The 21,157-nt window shown below is 43.3% G+C and overlaps 1 protein-coding gene across 4 annotated transcripts in view; it reads left to right on the forward strand.

Annotated features, from left to right (window-relative positions):
- dscam (Down syndrome cell adhesion molecule) overlaps positions 1-21,157 on the forward strand; it is a 306,034-nt gene that overhangs the window by 150,054 nt on the left and 134,823 nt on the right. For all 4 annotated transcript variants that reach the window (XM_031895759.1, XM_018091117.2, XM_031895760.1 and 1 more), the window contains 1 exon segment: positions 20,730-20,876. In XM_031895759.1, the coding sequence (XP_031751619.1) occupies positions 20,730-20,876 (147 nt within the window).

A 21,157-nucleotide genomic window follows, 5' to 3' on the forward strand; every position in this document is an offset into this window, starting at 1 on the left:
CAAATTAGAGAGGCTTCAGATGGGGTTTTTGCCTTCCTCTGGATCAACTGGCAGTTAGGCAGGTTATATATAGGCATTATGGTTGAACGTGATGGACACATGTCTTTTTTCGACCTAACTTACTATGTTATTATGTATATCTGGGTAACAACCAATGAGACATTTGCTTACAAACAGTAAATGCTGCCTGCTAATTACTAGACCTAAAAAGCTGTGACTTTTATTTCATGACCCACGTGGTGTTTAAATACTATATGCACTTTTAAAAAAGTACCCTATGGCAGAAAAGCTGCTTTGAGTCACCGGTGCTATGCGTTGGGTCATTAACAAAGGAGCGCGGACTAGGGGTAGACAGGAGAGGCCCCCCAATTGTTGCGCCCTAGGCAGCTGCCTCTTCTGCCTACCCCTAGTTCTGGCCCAGCTGTCTCTCATGTCTCAAGCAACCCTCTCTACTCTCACTGGTTGCTATAGGTTACAAGACCCCAGACAAATATTGTACCTGCTATAGGTTGAAGCCAGTATGTTTTGTTCTGAAAAAGTTGAAACGAATGAAGAGTTTGGTGGCTTGTAGAGTGAGAGTTGAGTGGGCACCTTGGCCATGCCCAAAGAAATGTAATAAAACAGTGATGTTCAGCCTGTTGCTGAACTACAGATCCCATCTTTCCCTGGTAATGTGTCTAGCTGCCAGTGGTATTCTAGGAAATGCAGCCCAGAAGCAGCTGGAGGGCCACATACAAGGCACTTAGCTGGATTGAGACCAAATGTGGCCCCAGGAAGCAATTTGGGACCCCTTTCTTCCATTGCGGGAGGAGATGGGCAAGGTTCTACTTCTATTGCGGAAAGAGACTCTTTTTCAGACACACTTTGGTTTTTCCTCCCTGCACATTCTCTCTCTTTCTTTCCCTTATTACCCTTCTTACCCACACTCTCTCTTTTCCTCCCTGCACATTCTCTCTCTTTCTTTCCCTTCTTACCCTTCTTACCCACACTCTCTCTTTTCCTCCCTGCACATTCTCTCTCTTTCTTTCCCTTATTACCCTTCTTACCCACAGTCTCTCCCTTACTGCATTCTCTCTGTCTCCCTTCCCTGCACATTCACTCTTTTCCCTTCTATACACACACTCCCCACCTTACTGCACCCTCTCACTTACTGCATTCTCTCTCTCTCTCTCTCTCTCTCTCTTGCCGGCACATTTACTTTTCCCTCTCTCCCCATACTACACCATTTCCCTCCTTCTCCCTTGCTGGTACATATATTTTTTGTCAGTCTCCCCCACTCCCTCTCTCCCTGCTATTCCCCCCCCCTGCACCCTATCCCCCCTCTCTCTCCCTGCTATTCCCCCCCTGCACCCTATCCCCCCTCTCTCCCTGCTATTCCCCCCTGCACCCTATCCCCCCTCTCTCCCTGCTATTCCCCCCTGCACCCTATCTCCCCCTCTGTCTCCCTGCTATTCCCCCCTGCACCTTATATCCCCCCTCTCTCTCCCTGCTATACCCCCCCTGCACCCTATCCCCCTCTCTCTCCCTGCTATTCCCCCCCACACCCTATCCCCCTCTCTCTCCCTGCTATTCCCCCCTGCACCCTATCCCCCTCTCTCTCCCTGCTATTCCCCCCTGCACCCTATCCCCCCTCTCTCTCCCTGCTATTCCCCCCTGTACTCTGCCCCCCCTCTCTCTCCCTGATATACCCCCCCTGCACTCTGTCCCCCCTCTCTCTCCCTGCTATTCCCCCCCCCTGCACCCTATCCCCCCTCTCTCCCTGCTATTCCCCCCTGCACCCTATCCCCCCTCTCTCCCTGCTATACCCCCCCTGCACCCTATATCCCCCCTCTCTCCCTGCTATACCCCCCTGCACCCTATCCCCTCTCTCTCCCTGCTATTCCCCCCCTGCACCCTATGTCCCCCCTCTCTCCCTGCTATTCCCCCCCTGCACCCTATCCCCCCTCTCTCTCCCTGCTATTCCCCCCCTGCACCCTATCCCCCCTCTCTCTCCCTGCTATTCCTCCCCTGCACCCTATATCCCCCCTCTCTCTGCCACAAAGCCCATGAATATTATCCCCCTGTTGGAAGTCAGCAATAAGGATGTTCGCACATGCCACTTTGCCATAAACAATTACGCAGCTAAATCAATGTACACCCTGCCTGTATCCACTCTAATCTGATCCCTCCGGCTCCCGCGGCTCACTGATGTGTTGCCAGGCAATTGTTCTACAGCAGGGCCAAAAATAGCCAATGCCACTCTATTGGGCAGTGCGAATACTGCTCCGCCGTCATGTATTGTGCAAACATGGGAGGCCTGTGGCTCTGGCGCGCACCTGCGTGCTTGGAATAAACCGCCGGGGAAACACTCATTTCAATGAGCAATTATTAAACTCAACAGAAGGATAATCATTGGCTTTGTCTCCTAATACATAACCTTAGCCGTGCAAGTAAATATACGTGTAATGTGCTTCGGGCAGGGCTGCAGTCACATTACATTTATCATCAACATAGATGGGGCCACATTTATGTACAAAATGACCAGATATAATCTGATTAGCGCAGAAAATTAGCATTGATCAGACTAAAAACTGGTTGGTTGCTATGGACAAATGCACTAGCTTTATTCACAGTGTGATATGTAACATTATTCATTAAAGGGTTTCTGTTTTTTTGTTATTATTTAACCAATTTCATATTAATGAGCTGATACAGCTGAGGCCAGGGCAAAAACCCATTGTGCAATTTATAATTATCTGTTGATATCGCTGAGCCGTCATGGCACCACTGGGCCCAATACACCCCAGGGTTTCCCAGCATTTGCTTCCCCTGGTGTTATATCCCTGCAGGGGCCATTTGGCCTACGAGGGGCCCCATCTGGGAACCAAGTGTAGGTTATTATTGGGAAAGCCCTTACCACTTCTTCCCCCGCTAATAAAAAGTTTTAACATATAAAATCTGGGCACAAATATGCCGATTGGGCCAACGGTTACTGTCCAATCAGCCTCCATTATTTTCCGCTCCAATGAAAATGCAGCATTGCCTGATTTAATCAGATGTTTTGATTCTCAGGGAATCAGCACGGCGCTTTCCCTAATTAAATCTTTACAATTGCGTGAGCATGTTATTGTATGTCATTAGTCTCCGTAATACCGCTTTACCTATTATCACCTCTTTTCTTTCTCTCTGGCGCGCACATCTGTTAGGGAGAGAAGCCACTTTTCCGGCTCGCTTGTTTGCTTACTGATTACACCTAAAGGGCCTGAGGCGGTTATGTTAACATTTATAAACAAGGGTTGTGAGAGCTTCAGAGACAGAACACGTGCGCTTTATAGTGAGGCAAAAACGCACTTATCCAGCGAATAAACAAAAATATGTCATTATTTGTCATGTACCATAGAGTTTGTATTGAGGCCTAGCAGATTCCCACTGAGCGGGTATTAAATCCGCCGGCTTGGGGAGGGTAAATACAATGATTTGCTCACACTTTGCTTTGTCTTTTATGGACTTGGCATTTTCCTAGAAGTAACACCAGACCTTATGCACCAAATACACTTTTTTTTCAGATTCAGCCGAACCCCAAATCCTCCCATGGGTCTTTCTGTAATTTGGATCTCCTACCTTAAGTCTAAAAAATCATTTAAACATGAAATAAACCCAATAGGGCTGTTCTGCCCCAATAAGGGGTAATTATATCTTAGTTGGGATCAAGTACAGGTACTGTTTTATTATTACAGAGAAAAGGGAATCATTTAACCATGAAATAAACCCAATAGGGCTGTTCTGCCCCAATAAGGGGTAATTATATCTTAGTTGGGATCAAGTACAGGTACTGTTTTATTATTACAGAGAAAAGGGAATAATTTAACCATTAAATAAACCCAATTGGGCTGTTCTGCCCCCAATAAGGGGTAATTATATCTTAGTTGGGATCAAGTACAGGTACTGCTTTATTATTACAGAGAAAAGGGAATCATTTAACCATTAAATAAACCCAATTGGGCTGTTCTGCCCCCAATAAGGGGTAATTATATCTTAGTTGGGATCAAGTACAGGTACTGTTTTATTATTACAGAGAAAAGGGAATCATTTAACCATGAAATAAACCCAATAGGGCTGTTCTGCCCCCAATAAGGGGTAATTATATCTTAGTTGGGATCAAGTACAGGTACTGTTTTATTATTACAGAGAAAAGGGAATCATTTAACCATTAAATAAACCCAATAGGGCTGTTCTGCCCCCAATAAGGGGTAATTATATCTTAGTTGGGATCAAGTACAGGTACTGTTTTATTATTACAGAGAAAAGGGAAATCATTTTTAAAAATGTGAATTATTTGCTTATAATGGAGTCTATGGGAGACAGGCTTTCTGTAATTCTGAGCTTTCTGGATAACACCTTTCTGGATAATGGATCCCATATCTGTATATAAAATACATTTCTAGCCATATTTAGGCTTACATTTTCCTCTCCACTCTAGTAAATTTCCAGTTTCTGTACTTATTGACTAAACTGTCAAGGCAGCTGCACCTACAATCCATATAAATCTCCAGGATCCACATCCCCAAGGGGGCACATAATCTAGCTGCCCGGAGTTAATTGCAATATGTCCTTAATCCAGACTAATGTTTTTCTGTACTTAAGTGTGGTGGTTTGAGCTGCTTATTTGGAACGCTTCGGCAGTCAGGCTTTGAACTATTTGCCTTTTTCTTCTGACTCCTTCCAGCTTTCAAATGGGGGGGTCACCGACCCCAGAAAACAAAAATAACTATTGTTCTGTGAGGCAACAGATTTATTGTTACTTTTTATTACTTATCTTTCTATTCAGCTCCTCTCCTATCATAGTTACATAGTTACATAGGGTTGAAAAAAGACCATCAAGAATCCATCAAGTTCAACCCTTCCAAGTAAACCCAGCACCCACACAACCTATACTTACCTATCTATACACTCACATACATAAACTATATATATATACATAAACTATATATATATATATATATATATATAGTTTATCATATTCCAGTTTCTTATTTAAACCACTACTTGATTGCTAGGGTAATTTGAACCCTAGCAACCAGATACCTGCTGAAAATTCCAAACTGGAGAGCTGCCGAACAAAAAGCTAAATAATTAAAAAAAAGCATGGAAAATAAAAAATGAAGACCAATTGCAAATTTTCTCAGAATATCACTATCTCCATCATACTAAAGGGTTGAGGAGACCACTTCATACATAGTAACATAGTAAGTTGGGTTGAAAAAAGACATACGTCCATCAAGTTCAACCATAATGCCTATACCTAACCTGCCTAACTACAAGTTGATCCAGAGGAAGGCAAAAAACCCCATCTGAAGCCTCTCTAATTTGCCTCAGAGGGGAAAAAATTCCTTCCTGACTCCAAGATGGCAATCGGACCAGTCCCTGTATCAACTTGTACTAAGAGCTATCTCCCATAACCGTGTATTCCCTCACTTGCTAAGAATCCATCCAGCCCCTTCTTAAAGCTATATAATGTATCAGCCAGTACGACTGATTCGGGGAGGGAATTCCAGAACCTCACAGCTCTCACTGTAAAAAATCCTTTCCGAATATATAAACGGAACCTCCCTTCTTCTAAACGGAGTGGGTGCCCTCGTGTCCGTTGGAAGGACCTACTGGTAAATAAAACATTAGAGAGGTTATTATATGATCCCCTTATATATTTATACATAGTTATCATGTCACCTCTTAAGCGCCTCTTCTCCAGTGTAAACAGACCCAACTTGGCCAGTCTTTCTTCATAACTGAGACTTTCCATACCCTTTACCAGCTTAGTTGCCCTTCTCTGGACCCTCTCTAGCTCAATAATGTCCCGTTTGAGCACTGGAGACCAAAACTGAACAGCATATTCTAGATGGGGCCTTACCAGTGCTCTGTAAAGGGGAAGAATAACCCCCTCCTCCCGTGAATCTATACCCCTTTTAATACAGCTCAGAACCTTGTTTGCCCTTGCAGCTGCTGCCTGGCATTTCTTGCTACAGCCAAGTTTATTATCTACAAGGACTCCAAGATCCTTCTCCATTATGGATTTGCCTAGTGCAGTCCCATTAAGGTTATACGGGGCTTGCATATTTTTACATCCCAGGTGCATGACCTTACATTTATCCACATTAAATCTCATCTGCCACTTAGCCGCCCAGATTGCCAGTTGGTCAAGATCCTGCTGCAGGGATGTCACATCCTGGATAGAATTGACTGGTCTGCAGAGTTTTGTGTCATCTGCAAACACTGATACATTACTCATAATCCCCTCCCCTAAGTCATTTATGAACAAATTAAACAAAAGTGGACCCAGTACAGAACCCTGAGGGACCCCACTGAGAACCTTACTCCAAGTAGAGAATGTACCATTAACAACCACCCTCTGTACCCGATCCTGTAGCCAGTTTTCTATCCATGTGCAAACGACTTCACTAAGACCAATAGACCTTAGCTTAGAAAGCAGTCGTTTGTGGGGAACGGTATCAAATGCTTTGGCAAAATCCAAATAGATGATATCTACTGCATCCCCACTGTCCAGCTTCTTACTTACCTCATCATAAAAAGCAATTAAATTGGTCTGACATGACCTGTCCTTCATAAAGCCATGCTGATTACTGCTCATAATGCCATTCTCCACTACATAATTTTGAATGTGATCCCTTAACAAGCCTTCAAATAACTTGCCCACCACGGATGTCAAACTTACAGGCCTATAATTGCCAGGCTGAGATCTTATTCCCTTTTTAAATATGGGAGTGACATACGGATGCAAATAAACACAAGGAATTCTGGGAACTGATCCCAAGAATATCCCATTTACATGGGTTTATCCTATAGGCTAAAGCTCCCCCACTGCAAATCCTAATTTGTGACTTTTCTTATTAATCATTTTGTGAGTTTAATACCAGAGGTCGCCCCCTTGCTGCAAAGAACATGAGGTTGGTGGTGATAACGCAGACGCTTAAAGTTTAATTGCAATTAGACATTCTGCTTTGCCAAGGTTGTTTTGTTGTGACTAATACTCACATACCCTGGGAGTATTACAGGATTGTCTCCCCCAGCCAATGAGCACAGGGCCTCAATTAACGGAACAATGAAACAATAGTCACTAGTGGTTTCAGAGGTGACGGTTGCTAAGCAACCCCCAGACCGTATATGGAACATTCAGCTCTGCTTAATAGGTTTTAACACTGTCTGTCCTCCGACTTGTTATTTTCTATGGATTTCCTATAGGGTTTTGTCATAAAGGATTCATATTTTTATTGCACACCTTTCTATTCAGGCCCGTTCTTATTCATATTTCAGTTTGTCATTCATTTCTGGTTGCTGGGGTAAAAAGGACCCTAGCAACCGGATAACAGTTTGTATCAGTGAAATAGCAACTGCACACACAGAAAGATAATAATGTTGTATAATACAGGGAATAACATACCCACTATTCTATATGCATAATACAAGTCTCCATCACCATTTAAAGCCCCAAGGCTGTCGACTGAATGCTTCATACAACAGTCAACAGCCGGTGGGATGGCATACGCGGCGGCGCAATTTCACTGAAATCGCGCAAGTTGCCTCGAGAGGAAGACACACGGAGCTACTAGTAGCAGCTACTTTCGCGGCTACTAAAACAGACAATGCTGATCATTTACTGATAATTGTCTCTACGTGTGTTTAGCAGAGGCAATTCTCAGTATTGTCTATGGCAGGGGATTTTCTGGCGTTTAGTAGTTGTGAAAAAGTAGCTGCTACTAAGTCGCCCGAGACAAAACTCCCTGTTCGCAGGCAACTAATCTCCCCGGATTGCCATCCCACCGGCGAAAATGTAAATCGCCGGTCGGATGGCATGCGCGGCGGCGCAAGTTTCCTCTTGAGGCAACTTGCACGATTTCAGTGAAATTGCGCCGCCGCGTATGCCATCCCACCGGCGATTTACATTTTCGCCGGTGGGATGGCAATCTGGGGAGATTAGTCGCCCGCGAACAGGGAGTTTTGTTGTGGGCGACTAATCTCCCCGTCTGCCAGAGCCCTTAGAATAAACTGTAGTAAGAATAGAGTTTCCCCATAGATTGCAGCCTATTTGGGATCAGACTAATGGCCTAGAAGCCTCTCTGTCCAGGTTACACTAATCGCTTCTGACAGGCTGAATTGTAATCTGACAGCCAATAGCATGCAAGGTCTGATGTACTCAAGGGCTCCCTGGGGGCTTTTAATATTTCTCACCCATAACGAAGCAAAATTGACAATCAGTTTGCAGAGAAGCACTGTAGCCAGGCAAGGGCTCGTTTAGCCTCACTAGCCGCAGCCATCGCTACTGAGATGGGAGTAGAATTGCACCCGTCACCATGTTGTACACTAAAGGGGTAATTTACTTACAGTTAACACAATTGCAGTGTGCAGAGGGCAATTATGGAAATAATTCACCCAGAATGTGTTTTTCTTTCATTCCCTGAGTGGAAGTTGTGTTCTACCCAGTTGTATGAAATTGCATAAAACTGCATTTGCATTTTGATCTGGATGCCTGCTTGCCTACAAACCCCAGAATAATGTAACATATAATGAAGGGTGAGGCATGCTGGGAGCTGTAGTCCAGCAACATCAGGGTTGTATTCTTAAAGCGATATTGCACAATAAAACTTTTCCAAAACTTTTCACCAAAACTCAAGGGCCATAAATGTCTGATTCCTGTGCCATATAATGAAGGGAAAAATGCCATCATTATCTCTATATGTAAGGTACCAGCAAGGGGCCTGACACAGTGCTGGGAATCAGCATTCTCATTGGTCACTTCTCTTGCATTTATAATGAGGTTTTTGATCAGTAGAATTCTCATTGGTGAATTTTCTTGCATCTATAATTACATTTTTCACCAACTTCTATAGCAAAGCTAGGGGGCGCAGTGGGACAGCGTTATAATTGGGTTTACAACCCCTTTAAGGCCCGAGTCCGCTGCATGCATTGATGTGGTCGCAGTGGGAGACCTGGAATTACCGCCAGCTTGAAGGTGGCAGTCCGGGTCGGACCTAGACCAGACCCTTGCTTGCGCTTCCTTAGCCGACAGTGTTCCTCCCCTGACGCGTTAAACTTATGCTCAGGGAAGGATGTTGGGTGGGGGGGTTAGGGAGGCTCAGCGGGGGCCCCTGCAGGGGGTTATGGGGACACGGCCGGCGGGGGCACCTATAGGGCCCCTGGGGAGGCAGCCCCAGTGGGCTCTGCATTCCCCAGTCCGACCCTGGTGGCAGTAGCTCCAGGACTTCCTTGCATAAATACGCCCACTTTTAAATGATTTGGAACTCGGGGTGCCTTTTGAATGCTGTGCCTATATATAAATGGGCATGTAAGTGGGGTTATATTTTGTATATAGGCATGCCTAGGGTGCCACATTTAGGGGCATGGACATTGGAAGCCTATATAGATAAAATGTCATTGTAGTCATTGGACATGTGTAAGGAAATACTAACACACTAACACACTGAATGAACCTTTTCATGGATCCTCTGTCTTTATCTATAACATACGTTGGTGCCAATTGCCAGTCACCCTATAGAAATGTTGTAGTTCAGATGCTGATGGAGGCGGGGGGGGGGGGGGAATCTGAGTTACTGGGTTCCTCTAGGAAGTTATGGCAGAGTCAATTATACACAGAGCAAAGCAAATGAATACCCTTTATTTGAATACAGTTTGGCCCCACTTGACCTTTAATCACAGAGCAACCACATCGTGCAACGGGTTCGTCAGGCAGTAAAAGGATTCATAGGACTGCGTGACTCGATTGACTGGATCACAATATTTAGGTCATATCCTCTGTGACGATAAAAAAAAAAATAGGCCTAATCGGCATCCCAGATAATGAAGCTGGTGGCCGGGCTAGTAGCCGCATTCAGCCAATCACAATGAATTATTCAGAGCGGTTCCCTGTGCACATGTCACATCACATCGAAGGGCTCTCGGACGGAAGGGCTGTTGCTATGAAGCAGGGAAAAGTCATTAATATTGGACTAGATGCCTCCGAGGAAACCCTGCAAGTTTGCTTGATTGAATAACTGAAAAAAAAGCAATTTTGCCCGGTTTGGGTTAGAATCATATATAACGTTATATTTCCCTTATTGTATAGTAATATATATACATTGCCCTGGAGCTCTGGAAGTTGTACTTTGCCTCCAAGTTTTTCATCAAATACCCTGTAAGCTGGGTTTACTAAAGCTGGGCTAGTCATATTAGCCACTAATTAGTATAATTATTGCAAGCGGTTGGTACTTTTGTTTCTATAAGGCACAAAGGTAGATATATAATAAAAGGCATTAAGTTTGCCCAGGAGCAGTAACCCATAGCAACCAATTACCAGGCAGCATTTACTGGTCACCTCTTTTAAAGCACATATCTTATTGGTTGCTATGGGTTACTGCTCCTGGGCAAACTTACTGCCGTTTATTACATATGGGGGGAATGTGCTGTTATTTCAGCATCGGCAGCACCGTGCCAGCCATATGAATCCCTGATGCAGAGGTGCTTAGTTATAAGTAAATTCAATGAAATACAGTTTTATTGTTCATATATTTTTAAAATGATAGCTGCAACCCTATAAAACCTACATTCAAAGCTTTGCAAGGCATTGCCCTACATTGGCTTAGATACCCCTTCAACCAATAACAGAGTTAATGTTTGAACCAGTAACAGTGTCAGATCTTTAAAATACAATTTCTCAATCTCTGAGGGGGCACTCAGCCCATCACTAAATGGCGGCTCATAAATAAATCTGAATATAAAAACCATTAATGAATAAAAACAAATACTAAAACCTTGAAATCCTTGATGATTTGGAGCATACAGATTTATTGAAGCACCTTGGGGGCCAAATCTGGTAAAGGCCTGATCATTTGGTGACCTGTGCGGATCTTACGGTGTATGTCCGGCTTTAGTTGGGAATTTCAGATCTCTAACAGCATGAATCATTTCTTTGCAGCAGGAAAAAATAGACAGAGAAACTGACACGTCATTAAATATATAAAAAAAAAACTAAGTCTGTGTTTGACAAATTTGAGCAGTCAGAATAAATGATGTACTGTAACCTGTATTTGGGCTCAATAACTGCCTTCCCCGACTAGTACCAGTAGAACATGGGTTAGACTGGACTCTCTCACCCAGAATGGGCCTTCACTAAGTGGAAGCGGAAGGTGAGGGTGTTGTGCAACTACACCTCTCTTACTGCTATGCAGAAAAATGAAAACAGAGGGCGCCAGAGGTTCTTGCAAATAACAAAACAGAAAGCATACCTCCCAACTGTCCTGATTTTCGCAATTTCACCTTCAGTAGGGAATTCCTCTTTCCTGATTCCCTATCCACTGTGATCTCCCTCCAATCTGCCTCTCCTATGGTGGAGCTCAGGGCTGCTCTTTCTAGATCAACCCTAACTGCCTTACACCCCTAGAGTGGTACTGATACAGGGGCTGAACCCTAACTGCCTTACACCCCTAGAGTGGTACTGATACAGGGGCTGAACCCTAACTGCCTTACACCCCTAGAGTGGTACTGATACAGGGGCTGAACCCTAACTGCCTTACACCCCTAGAGTGGTACTGATACAGGGGCTGAAACCTAACTGCCTTACACCCCTAGAGTGGTACTGATACAGGGGCTGAAACCTAACTGCCTTACACCCCTAGAGTGGTACTGATACAGGGGCTGAACCCTAACTGCCTTACACCCCTAGGGTGGTACTATACAGGGGCTGAACCCTAACTGCCTTACACCCCTAGAGTGGTACTGATACAGGGGCTCAGCCCTAACTGCCTTACACCCCTAGAGTGGTACTGATACAGGGGCTCAGCCCTAACTGCCTTACACCCCTGGAGTGGTACTGATACAGGGGCCCAACCCTAACTGCCTTACACCCCTAGGGTGGTACTGATACAGGGGCTCAGCCCTAACTGCCTTACACCCCTAGAGCGGTACTGGTACAGGGGCTGAACCCTAACTGCCTTACACCCCTAGAGTGGTACTGATACAGGGGCTGAACCCTAACTGCCTTACACCCCTAGAGTGGTACTGGTACAGGGGCTGAACCCTAACTGCCTTACACCCCTAGAGCGGTACTGGTACAGGGGCTGAACCCTAACTGCCTTACACCCCTAGAGCGGTACTGGTACAGGGGCTGAACCCTAACTGCCTTACACCCCTAGAGTGGTACTGATACAGGGGCTGAACCCTAACTGCCTTACACCCCTAGAGCGGTACTGGTACAGGGGCTGAACCCTAACTGCCTTACACCCCTAGAGCGGTACTGGTACAGGGCTGAACCCTAACTGCCTTACACCCCTAGAGCGGTACTGGTACAGGGGCTGAACCCTAACTGCCTTACACCCCTAGAGTGGTACTGATACAGGGGCTGAACCCTAACTGCCTTACACCCCTAGAGTGGTACTATACAGGGGCCCAACCCTAACTGCCTTACACCCCTAGAGTGGTACTATACAGGGGCCCAACCCTAACTGCCTTACACCCCTAGAGTGGTACTGATACAGGGGCTCAGCCCTAACTGCCTTACACCCCTAGAGTGGTACTGATACAGGGGCTCAGCCCTAACTGCCTTACACCCCTAGAGTGGTACTGATACAGGGGCTCAGCCCTAACTGCCTTACACCCCTAGAGTGGTACTGATACAGGGGCCCAACCCTAACTGCCTTACACCCCTAGAGCGGTACTGATACAGGGGCTCAGCCCTAACTGCCTTACACCCCTAGGGTGGTATTGGTACGGGAGCTACACCTGCCTCTATATAATGCGTCATTCATGGGGCCCTGTTCCCCGACTTCACTGGGCCTGTGCCCCAGGCTCCCAGCAAAAACCACCCTGTGCCACCCCTCTCCCAGCACTATACCAAAGTGAGGCAGGAAGTGGTCACCTTCCCTGCTAGCCAATAGCACGCATATGTAAATAAACCCACTTAGATACATTCCCTTCTGCCCAGCAACTAAGGGAACTGAACCTGTAGGGATTTAAAGCCATTAACCCTATGGGTCCCTACAGTACCATTAAGCCCTGATAATGATCAAGTGCTGCATTATAATTACTACAATGCAAACAGGGGAGGGGGCATAATAGTACGGAGAAACTCTTTTCTACAAAGTAAATTTCTTTTTTTTTTTGCTTAATTATAAAGACAGTTCTCCCAAACACATTATCTCTTGTGATTGGAAGCTACACAGTGTTTACCCCACGTTCCCTACCCATTACACTGCCCTATGCTGGCTGTTGTGGGGGAGTTGCAGTTGCAGGGAGTGTCTCAGTACGCAGTACAGTTTTTAATTAATACATTTAGCATTCACCTAGATTGCATTTCTTTCTGTGCTGACTGATAGTGACATTCCCTTAGGCAATTACATGATTGTGACTTACAGCTAATTGCCCACTATTTCCCCACTGTATGACAAGAGGCAAAACCTGTCTGTGTCACATACACCGGCGCTACAGCTATTGCACAACTGCAACTTACATTTTTTTTTATAGAATTGATGCTGGGTTCTGTAATAATTTAATGTCATGTCACAAAGGTTTTCTTATCTTGAAAGATTGAGAGATAATTGTTATACATGGGCCTGGAAAAGTCATTTTTCTTCCCACTTCCTTTGCTTGTCAGTAGCCAGTTATCTCCTATGGCCGACACAGCAGCAATGATAAGGCTGAATTCCCTTGTCTCCCAGCCCATTCACTATTATATATTGTTTATTAATGCACAGTGTGTACATATGGTACCGATTGGTACAAGCTGATCAAATATCAGAACCTTAATGTGTTTCAATGATGCTGTTTGTGCTTTTATTTCTTTTGGAGGCAGTTCTATATTAAAGGGGCACTAAATATTATTTATGTTATATATAAGTCCCCGAGGAGTTCCTTATAATATATAGTGAATAAAGTACCCCCTATTGTAACATATAGGGATATTATAAGTCCCAGAGGGGTTCCTTATAATATATAGTGAATAAAGTACCCCCTATTGTAACATATAGGGATATTATAAGTCCCCGAGGAGTTCCTTATAATATATAGTGAATAAAATACCCCCTATTGTAACATATAGGGATATTATAAGCCCCCGAGGAGTTCCTTATAATATATAGTGAATAAAGTACCCCCTATTGTAACATATAGGGATATTATAAGCCCCCGAGGAGTTCCTTATAATATATAGTGAATAAAGTACCCCCTATTGTAACATATAGGGATATTATAAGTCCCCGAGGAGTTCCTTATAATATATAGTGAATAAAGTACCCCCTATTGTAACATATAGGGATATTATAAGCCCCCTAGGAGTTCCTTATAATATATAGTGAATAAAGTGCCCCCTATTGTAACATATAGGGATATTATAAGTCCCCGAGGAGTTCCTTATATAGTGAATAAAGTACCCCCTATTGTAACATATAGGGATATTATAAGTCCCAGAGGGGTTCCTTATAATATATAGTGAATAAAGTGCCCCCTATTGTAACATATAGGGATATTATAAGTCACTGAGGAGTTTCATGACAATAAAAGCACAAGGCCGAAGGTCATAGAACTCCGAGGTGACTTCTAATATCCTTATATTTTACAACAGGGGGTACCATATTTATTATAATATACAAGTTTCAGTGAGACGTGACTAAATCACATCACTTAGCTCTAATTATAACTGATGACTATTTATAAGGATATAATTTACAGTTTGGTCCCACAGGGAAATGATCAAACTGCACATTTATGAACCCAATATTATTCATTCCACATCTGGCCACTAGGTGGAGAATGCAAAGAAAATTAACTAGTGACAAATGTAGGATGTTGCTGGCAAGACTCCAGACCATTACTAAAGCCAGTTCTCTCAGCATTTCCCTCTAGACAAGCCACATTGGGTAGATCACATCCATAGGTTGTTTAAGGTCATAGTCTGACTTGAACAGGTCCATAGCAAGGGTATGTAGATACGTGAGGCTTAAAGAATGGCTGCTGCTCAGGAAACCCCATCAGAATAAAGCATTTCCCATCTTAACAAAACCTGTGTATTTGAGCCTCAGATCTTGTGCATGAAGGCAAAATTGTTACAGTGATTCCATCCATCCTTAGCAAGTACCAGCAACATCTGCCAGGCCCTTCAGCTACAAGAGCAACAGGTGGCCTTTCAGATAATTTACAGTGGGCTGGGCCAACCCTGCGGCCCTACATCTGTTAGTTAATGACAACACTCTGCTTCTTTCCAACGGCTTTTCGCTAAAGAAAATATGCAACATGACCAGATTGCCAGATTTCCTAAACTCCGGAAGTTTGGTTTTTTTTTTAATTCTTCATGGTGTAATTAGCAGCACTATATAGGATGAAGGGAACTCTGTCAAGTGGGGATTCTCATCACATCCAATCATAATAATAATAATTAGTGCTCTTTTATAGGGAGCAGGCCTTGGAAATGAAAAATGCACATTGAGCTTCATGAGAAATTATCCAAAATGGATTATCATGGGAAATTATGCATTTGGTTTGTCTCATTGAATAGGGCCCACAGTTTATAAAGAATAATATTTTCTCTTTCAGTGTGTACTTAGGGGGAAATATTCTGGACCCCCTTCTATACTGTGTCCTGTGTGTCCAGCCTCACACAATGCTTTGTTCTGCCATTTCCATTTATTAACAAATAGGAGGAGGAGCATGGCTCTGAAGTAATGAATGCTTGAGGAGGAGGTTCCTTAAGGTGGCCATACACGGGCAGATTCGAGCTGCTGATTCGGGTCCTTCAGATGCATTCGGCAGCTAATGTGCCTGTGTATGGGCACCCACGATGGACCTACCCGACCAACATCCGGCCTAAAATTGGCCAGGGCATGTTTGATTTTACATCGGAGACCACATCAGCTTATTGATAGAGTCCTTGGTCTGACGGGCCATATACCCACCTTGTTAATTTGATCTTTTGGCCCCAGGGCCAAAGGACCGAATTAGCCTGATATCGGCCACCAAGGTTGGGCATATTGGGAGACGATTTGCTCGTTTGGTGACCACCCCAAAGGGGCGGATCACTCCATGTATGGCCAACTTTAGACTTGAGACTTTGATTGAGACTCTAAACAGTGAGAAGGGAAGTAAAATGGGTAATGGGGGTTATATTAAATAGGGGAGAATTCATTGTCGGACTGGGATGCCAGGGGCCCACCAGAAAACCTTACACCATGGATCCACTCCCAACTATTTTTCATCCACTTCTTACTCAGTCTCTATATTTTCCTAGTTTTTGTTTTATCTTTACATACTATAATCTATACTTCTATATATTTAGTTGCTGTGTTCCAATAGAAAAATAAGTAATGACCATGAATTAGGCCAAATGGCTAGAAGCAGGAGGGCCCACTGACACCTGGGCCCAATGGGAATATTCTGGTATCTCTGTGGGCCAGTCCGACAATGGAGAAGTTGGAGCAGCATGGAATGTGAACCGAAAAGAGAATGAAGGCATGGTAATGGATAGGTAATGTGCATAAAATAAATGGGGGAGACCCTGAGGTGGGAGGAGTAGAGGCAAAATATGGTGGAAGAAATATAGTGAAGATTGGCGACGTAGTAAAATACATGAGGTGAGACTGAAGTTGGGGAACTAGAGACAGAAGACAGTGGGTGGCCTGAGGTGAGTATGAATGGAGTCAGTGAGTGAATGGAGTGAGATTGTTTGGGTCACATGGGTAGAATTTGGGGAGTTGTTATATCTAAATTGCAGCCGATCTTATGTTGACATTCGGCACAGAGGGCTCACCGTGTACCACTATGCCAGTCCCATCACAGCCTTTAAAATTACTTTTGTCTCATTTTTGTTTTGTGGTGCTCCACATACAATGCCTGATGCCAGTAACCAAAGTTGGGTCTGTGTGTATGTGAATGCTATAAGTTAGGGATGCGCCGAGTCCAGGATTCGGTTCGGGATTTGCCCAAGATTCTGCCTTTCTGGGCAGGATTTGGAATCCACCCTCCTGGCCGAACCCAATCCAAATCCTTAAAACCACTTTTTGTCACATAAACACGGAAGTTGAAAATTTGCCTATGGCAATTTGGATTTGGTTCGGTATTAGGCCGAATATCTCATAAGGTATTTGGGCCATAGAGTGGCTAGACACTCCCGGCACGGTCCCTAACGGCAAATCGTCTGTTTACGCCATGTGGAAGCGCTGCAAGTCTGTACTTAGCATGCTAAGCGGGCGAGTCACAACAATTAATATGTGTGGCTGCAGAGCCAGAGTGATTCTATTAAGGGAACAGAGCTGTGGGTGAGATCGACAGGGCAATAACCGCGCGCCATTCCCCTTCCCTGCGCGTTCCTACAGCGTGCGTTTGAAGTACACGGGGAAACTCCCCGCCAAAGCCTCGCCGCAGATGGCAGCCTGTCACTATTAATGTATCCGCTTTCATTTACACGCGGTTTCTGCTGGAAAAAATATGCAAAATCTTTATTGACTCAAAGGGCTGATTATTAAATCATTAGATGGGGTTCACAAAGCATATCCTGCATGGGGGGGGGGGGGGGGACGAGGGCTTGAAATGTATTCTATTTATACAGGCAAACAATAGGAGAATAGGAATCCCAGTTTCATGTATTCTTCATAGGCAGGGAGGGTTGAACTAAAACTCCCAGCTCTCATTGACAGCCACAGGGATTAAATATGGAATTGAGTCTCCCATAGACTCCATTTTAATCAAATAATTCAGAATTTTGTAACTGATTTCCTTTTTCTCTGTAATAATAAAACAGTACCTGTACTTGATCCCAACTAAGATATAATTACCCCTTATTGGGGGCAGAACAGCCCTATTGGGTTTATTTAATGGTTAAATGATTCCCTTTTCTCTGTAATAATAAAACAGTACCTGTACTTGATCCCAACTAAGATATAATTACCCCTTATTGGGGGCAGAACAGCCCTATTGGGTTTATTTCATGGTTAAATGATTCCCTTTTCTCTGTAATAATAAAACAGTACCTGTACTTGATCCCAACTAAGATATAATTACCCCTTATTGGGGCAGAACAGCCCTATTGGGTTTATTTAATGGTTAAATGATTCCCTTTTCTCTGTAATAATAAAACAGTACCTGTACTTGATCCCAACTAAGATATAATTAACCCTTATTGGGGCAGAACAGCCCTATTGGGTTTATTTCATGGTTAAATGATTCCCTTTTCTCTGTAATAATAAAACAGTACCTGTACTTGATCCCAACTAAGATATAATTACCCCTTATTGGGGGCAGAACAGTCCTATTGGGTTTAATTAATATTGTATTAATTCTTTAGTAGACTTAAGGTATGGAGATCCAAATTATGGAAATACCCTTGGTCCCGCGCATTCTGGATAACGGGTCCTATACCTGTACTAGACATATTTATTTTCACTGTGAGCCTTGTTTTTATTATTTGAGTTAACTTTTAGTATGATGTAGAGAGTAATATTCTGAGACAATTTGCAATTGGTCTTCATTTTGTATTGTTTGTAGTTTTTTTTTAATGGTTTTAGTTTGTGTTGAGCAGAACTCCAGCTTGGAGTTTCAGCAGCTATTTGGTTGCTAGAATCCAAATTGCCTTAGCAACCAGGGTGTGGTTTGATTGACAGACTGATATATGAATAGGAGAGGAGCTGAATATAAAAATAAGTAATATAAAGTAACAATAACAATAAAACTGGAGCCTTACAAAGCAATAGTTTTTTGGCTGTGGGGTCAGTGACCCCCATTTGAAAGCTAGTTCTTTATTTAACTAGACATATTTATTTTCACTGTGAGCCTTGTTTTTATTAAATGGGTTGTTTGAGTGAACTTTTAGTATGATGTAGAGAGTAATATTCTGAGATAATTTGCAATTGGTCTTCATTTTTTATTATTTGTAGTTTTTGTTAATGGTTTTAGTTTTTGTTCAGCAGCTCTCCAGCTTGGAGTTTCAGCAGCTAGTTGGTTGCTAGAATCCAGATTACCTTAGCGACCAGGGTGTGGTTTGATTGACAGACTGGTATAGGAGAGGGGCTGAATAGAAAAATGAGTAATATAAACTAACAATAACAATAAAACTGGAGCCGTACAAAGCAATCGTTTTTTGGCTGTGGGGTCAGTGACCCCTATTTGAAATCTGCAGAGTTAGAAGAAGAAGGCATATAATTCAAAAACTATGAAAAACAAATGATGAAGACTAATTGAAAAGTTGAGTAGAACTGGCCATTCTGTAACATACTAAAACCACCCCTTTAAAGGATAACTAAAGACAATTATACTAAAAATATTTTATTTACAGCACTTACTATACCAGCCCAGACATTCAGAAGCCCTATCACGTTAATGATCTAGGTCTCTAAAGCAGAGCAGCTCCCCAACTAGGATCTTGATAGGTTATCTTTGTGTCAGTGGCACCGCACATGCTCAGTGTGCTCAGGGCTGCTGTTGGGAAGCTATGCTTAGGGGTCATAGGAAATCATAGGGGGCATCTTCAGGGGCACAGATCTACTCTGCTAAAGGGCTGCTTTGGCCTTGGGCTGGTACAGAAACCCAGATGAATTCATCCAGAGCCTTTTTTTTTCTTTTCTGTACAAAAAAACAATGGGAAAAATGAAATGAATGCAAAGATATAGGTGTGTAAATAATAGATATGAATCAATTAGTCTGTTCCCAGGGGAACTGTTTACACCATGGTCACTGAATGGCTGATCTATTTACCATGTACCAGGAATGATGGCCTAGAAATGATTTTTCTATCTGTGCATTACTGACTGTTTGCCTCTTTTTTTCCCAGTTAAGCAGTTTTTTGTGTTGTTTCTAAATTATAAATGAGCACAATGGTAAATTTTATAGATGGAGTTTCCCATTGTATAAGTAGGGAGTGTCTTGTGCATCTACATTTTATTTATTAAATGGGCACAATATGGGGGAGCTTGAAAAAAAATTTGGCATCCCCTATTAAATAACCATTTCTTTCTTCTTTAAAGGGGTGGTTCACCTTTAAGTACACTTTTAGTATGTTATAGAATGACCAATTCTAAGCAACTTTTCAATTGGTCTTCATTATTTTTATTATTTGCCTGCTTCCAACTCTTTCCAGTTTTTAAATGGGGGTCACTGACTATCGTGTTTTATAAACATTCAATAACTGTTAGGGTAATCTATCTAGGACCTCTACAATCTAGAACAGAGTCTAGATCATTAGATGACAAACATTTTCACCATATAATCAGGACCCCCTTTGGCTAAGAACAAACTTAATGATATAGGAGAACATGGGTGTATCATTCATTCAGCCAAAGTTACAAGAATATCTAGGCTACGGAATATGTATTTACCCCAGATGTTGCTTTTGTTGCCCTTAAGTCTGATCCCACTTGTCACAGCGTTAACTCTTCAAGGGGGGAAGCCCTACTGTTTGGGTACCACTTGGATAGATTGTAAGCTTTTATGAGCAGGACAACAATTGGACACGGACAGTGCTAATTGAAATAGGGGTCATAAAGACCAATAATGGAAATGAGAAAGGGCTGATGCCTACTATCTTTCTGGCTGGGGCTCACTGGGAGATCCTGTGGTATTAAGGCAGGCCAGCCCAACCCAACCCTGCTTCCATTGGTTCCTGTCTGTAGCTGTTTGTAACCACCTGAATTTCCCCCTACAGAGCAGAGCCATGCACATTACTTGGTAAGCTGACAATAATGCCTTTCTGTTTTTTTTTTCTTCAGGATCTAGATTTCTCATTACATCCACGGGAGCCTTGTATATTGCAGATGTACAGAATGAAGATGGGTTAAATAATTATCGATGCACAACACGGCACAAATACACTGGAGAAACACGTCAGAGTAACAGCGCCAGACTGACGGTCTCAGGTACCAGAAGTTTATTTCCTTATCTCTCCAAGCTCTTTACTGTGTTATTTTGTCAAAGCCATATATTAGCTATAAACACGCGTTATTGTAAGTAAAAGGATTATTAGCACAATCGGATCCATTTCTAAAGGTGGCCGTATACGGGCCGATTTTAGCTGCTGATATTTGTCCTTTAGACTCATTTGGCAGCGTATCTGCCTATGTATGGGCACGAATGACAGGCCTCCCTGACCAACATGTTCTCTGAAACTGACCAGATCTCAATCAGGCAGGTTTGCTAC

Source organism: Xenopus tropicalis, chromosome 2 (genome assembly GCF_000004195.4).
Source record: "Xenopus tropicalis strain Nigerian chromosome 2, UCB_Xtro_10.0, whole genome shotgun sequence".
In the NCBI taxonomy this organism is placed as follows: domain Eukaryota; kingdom Metazoa; phylum Chordata; class Amphibia; order Anura; family Pipidae; genus Xenopus; species Xenopus tropicalis.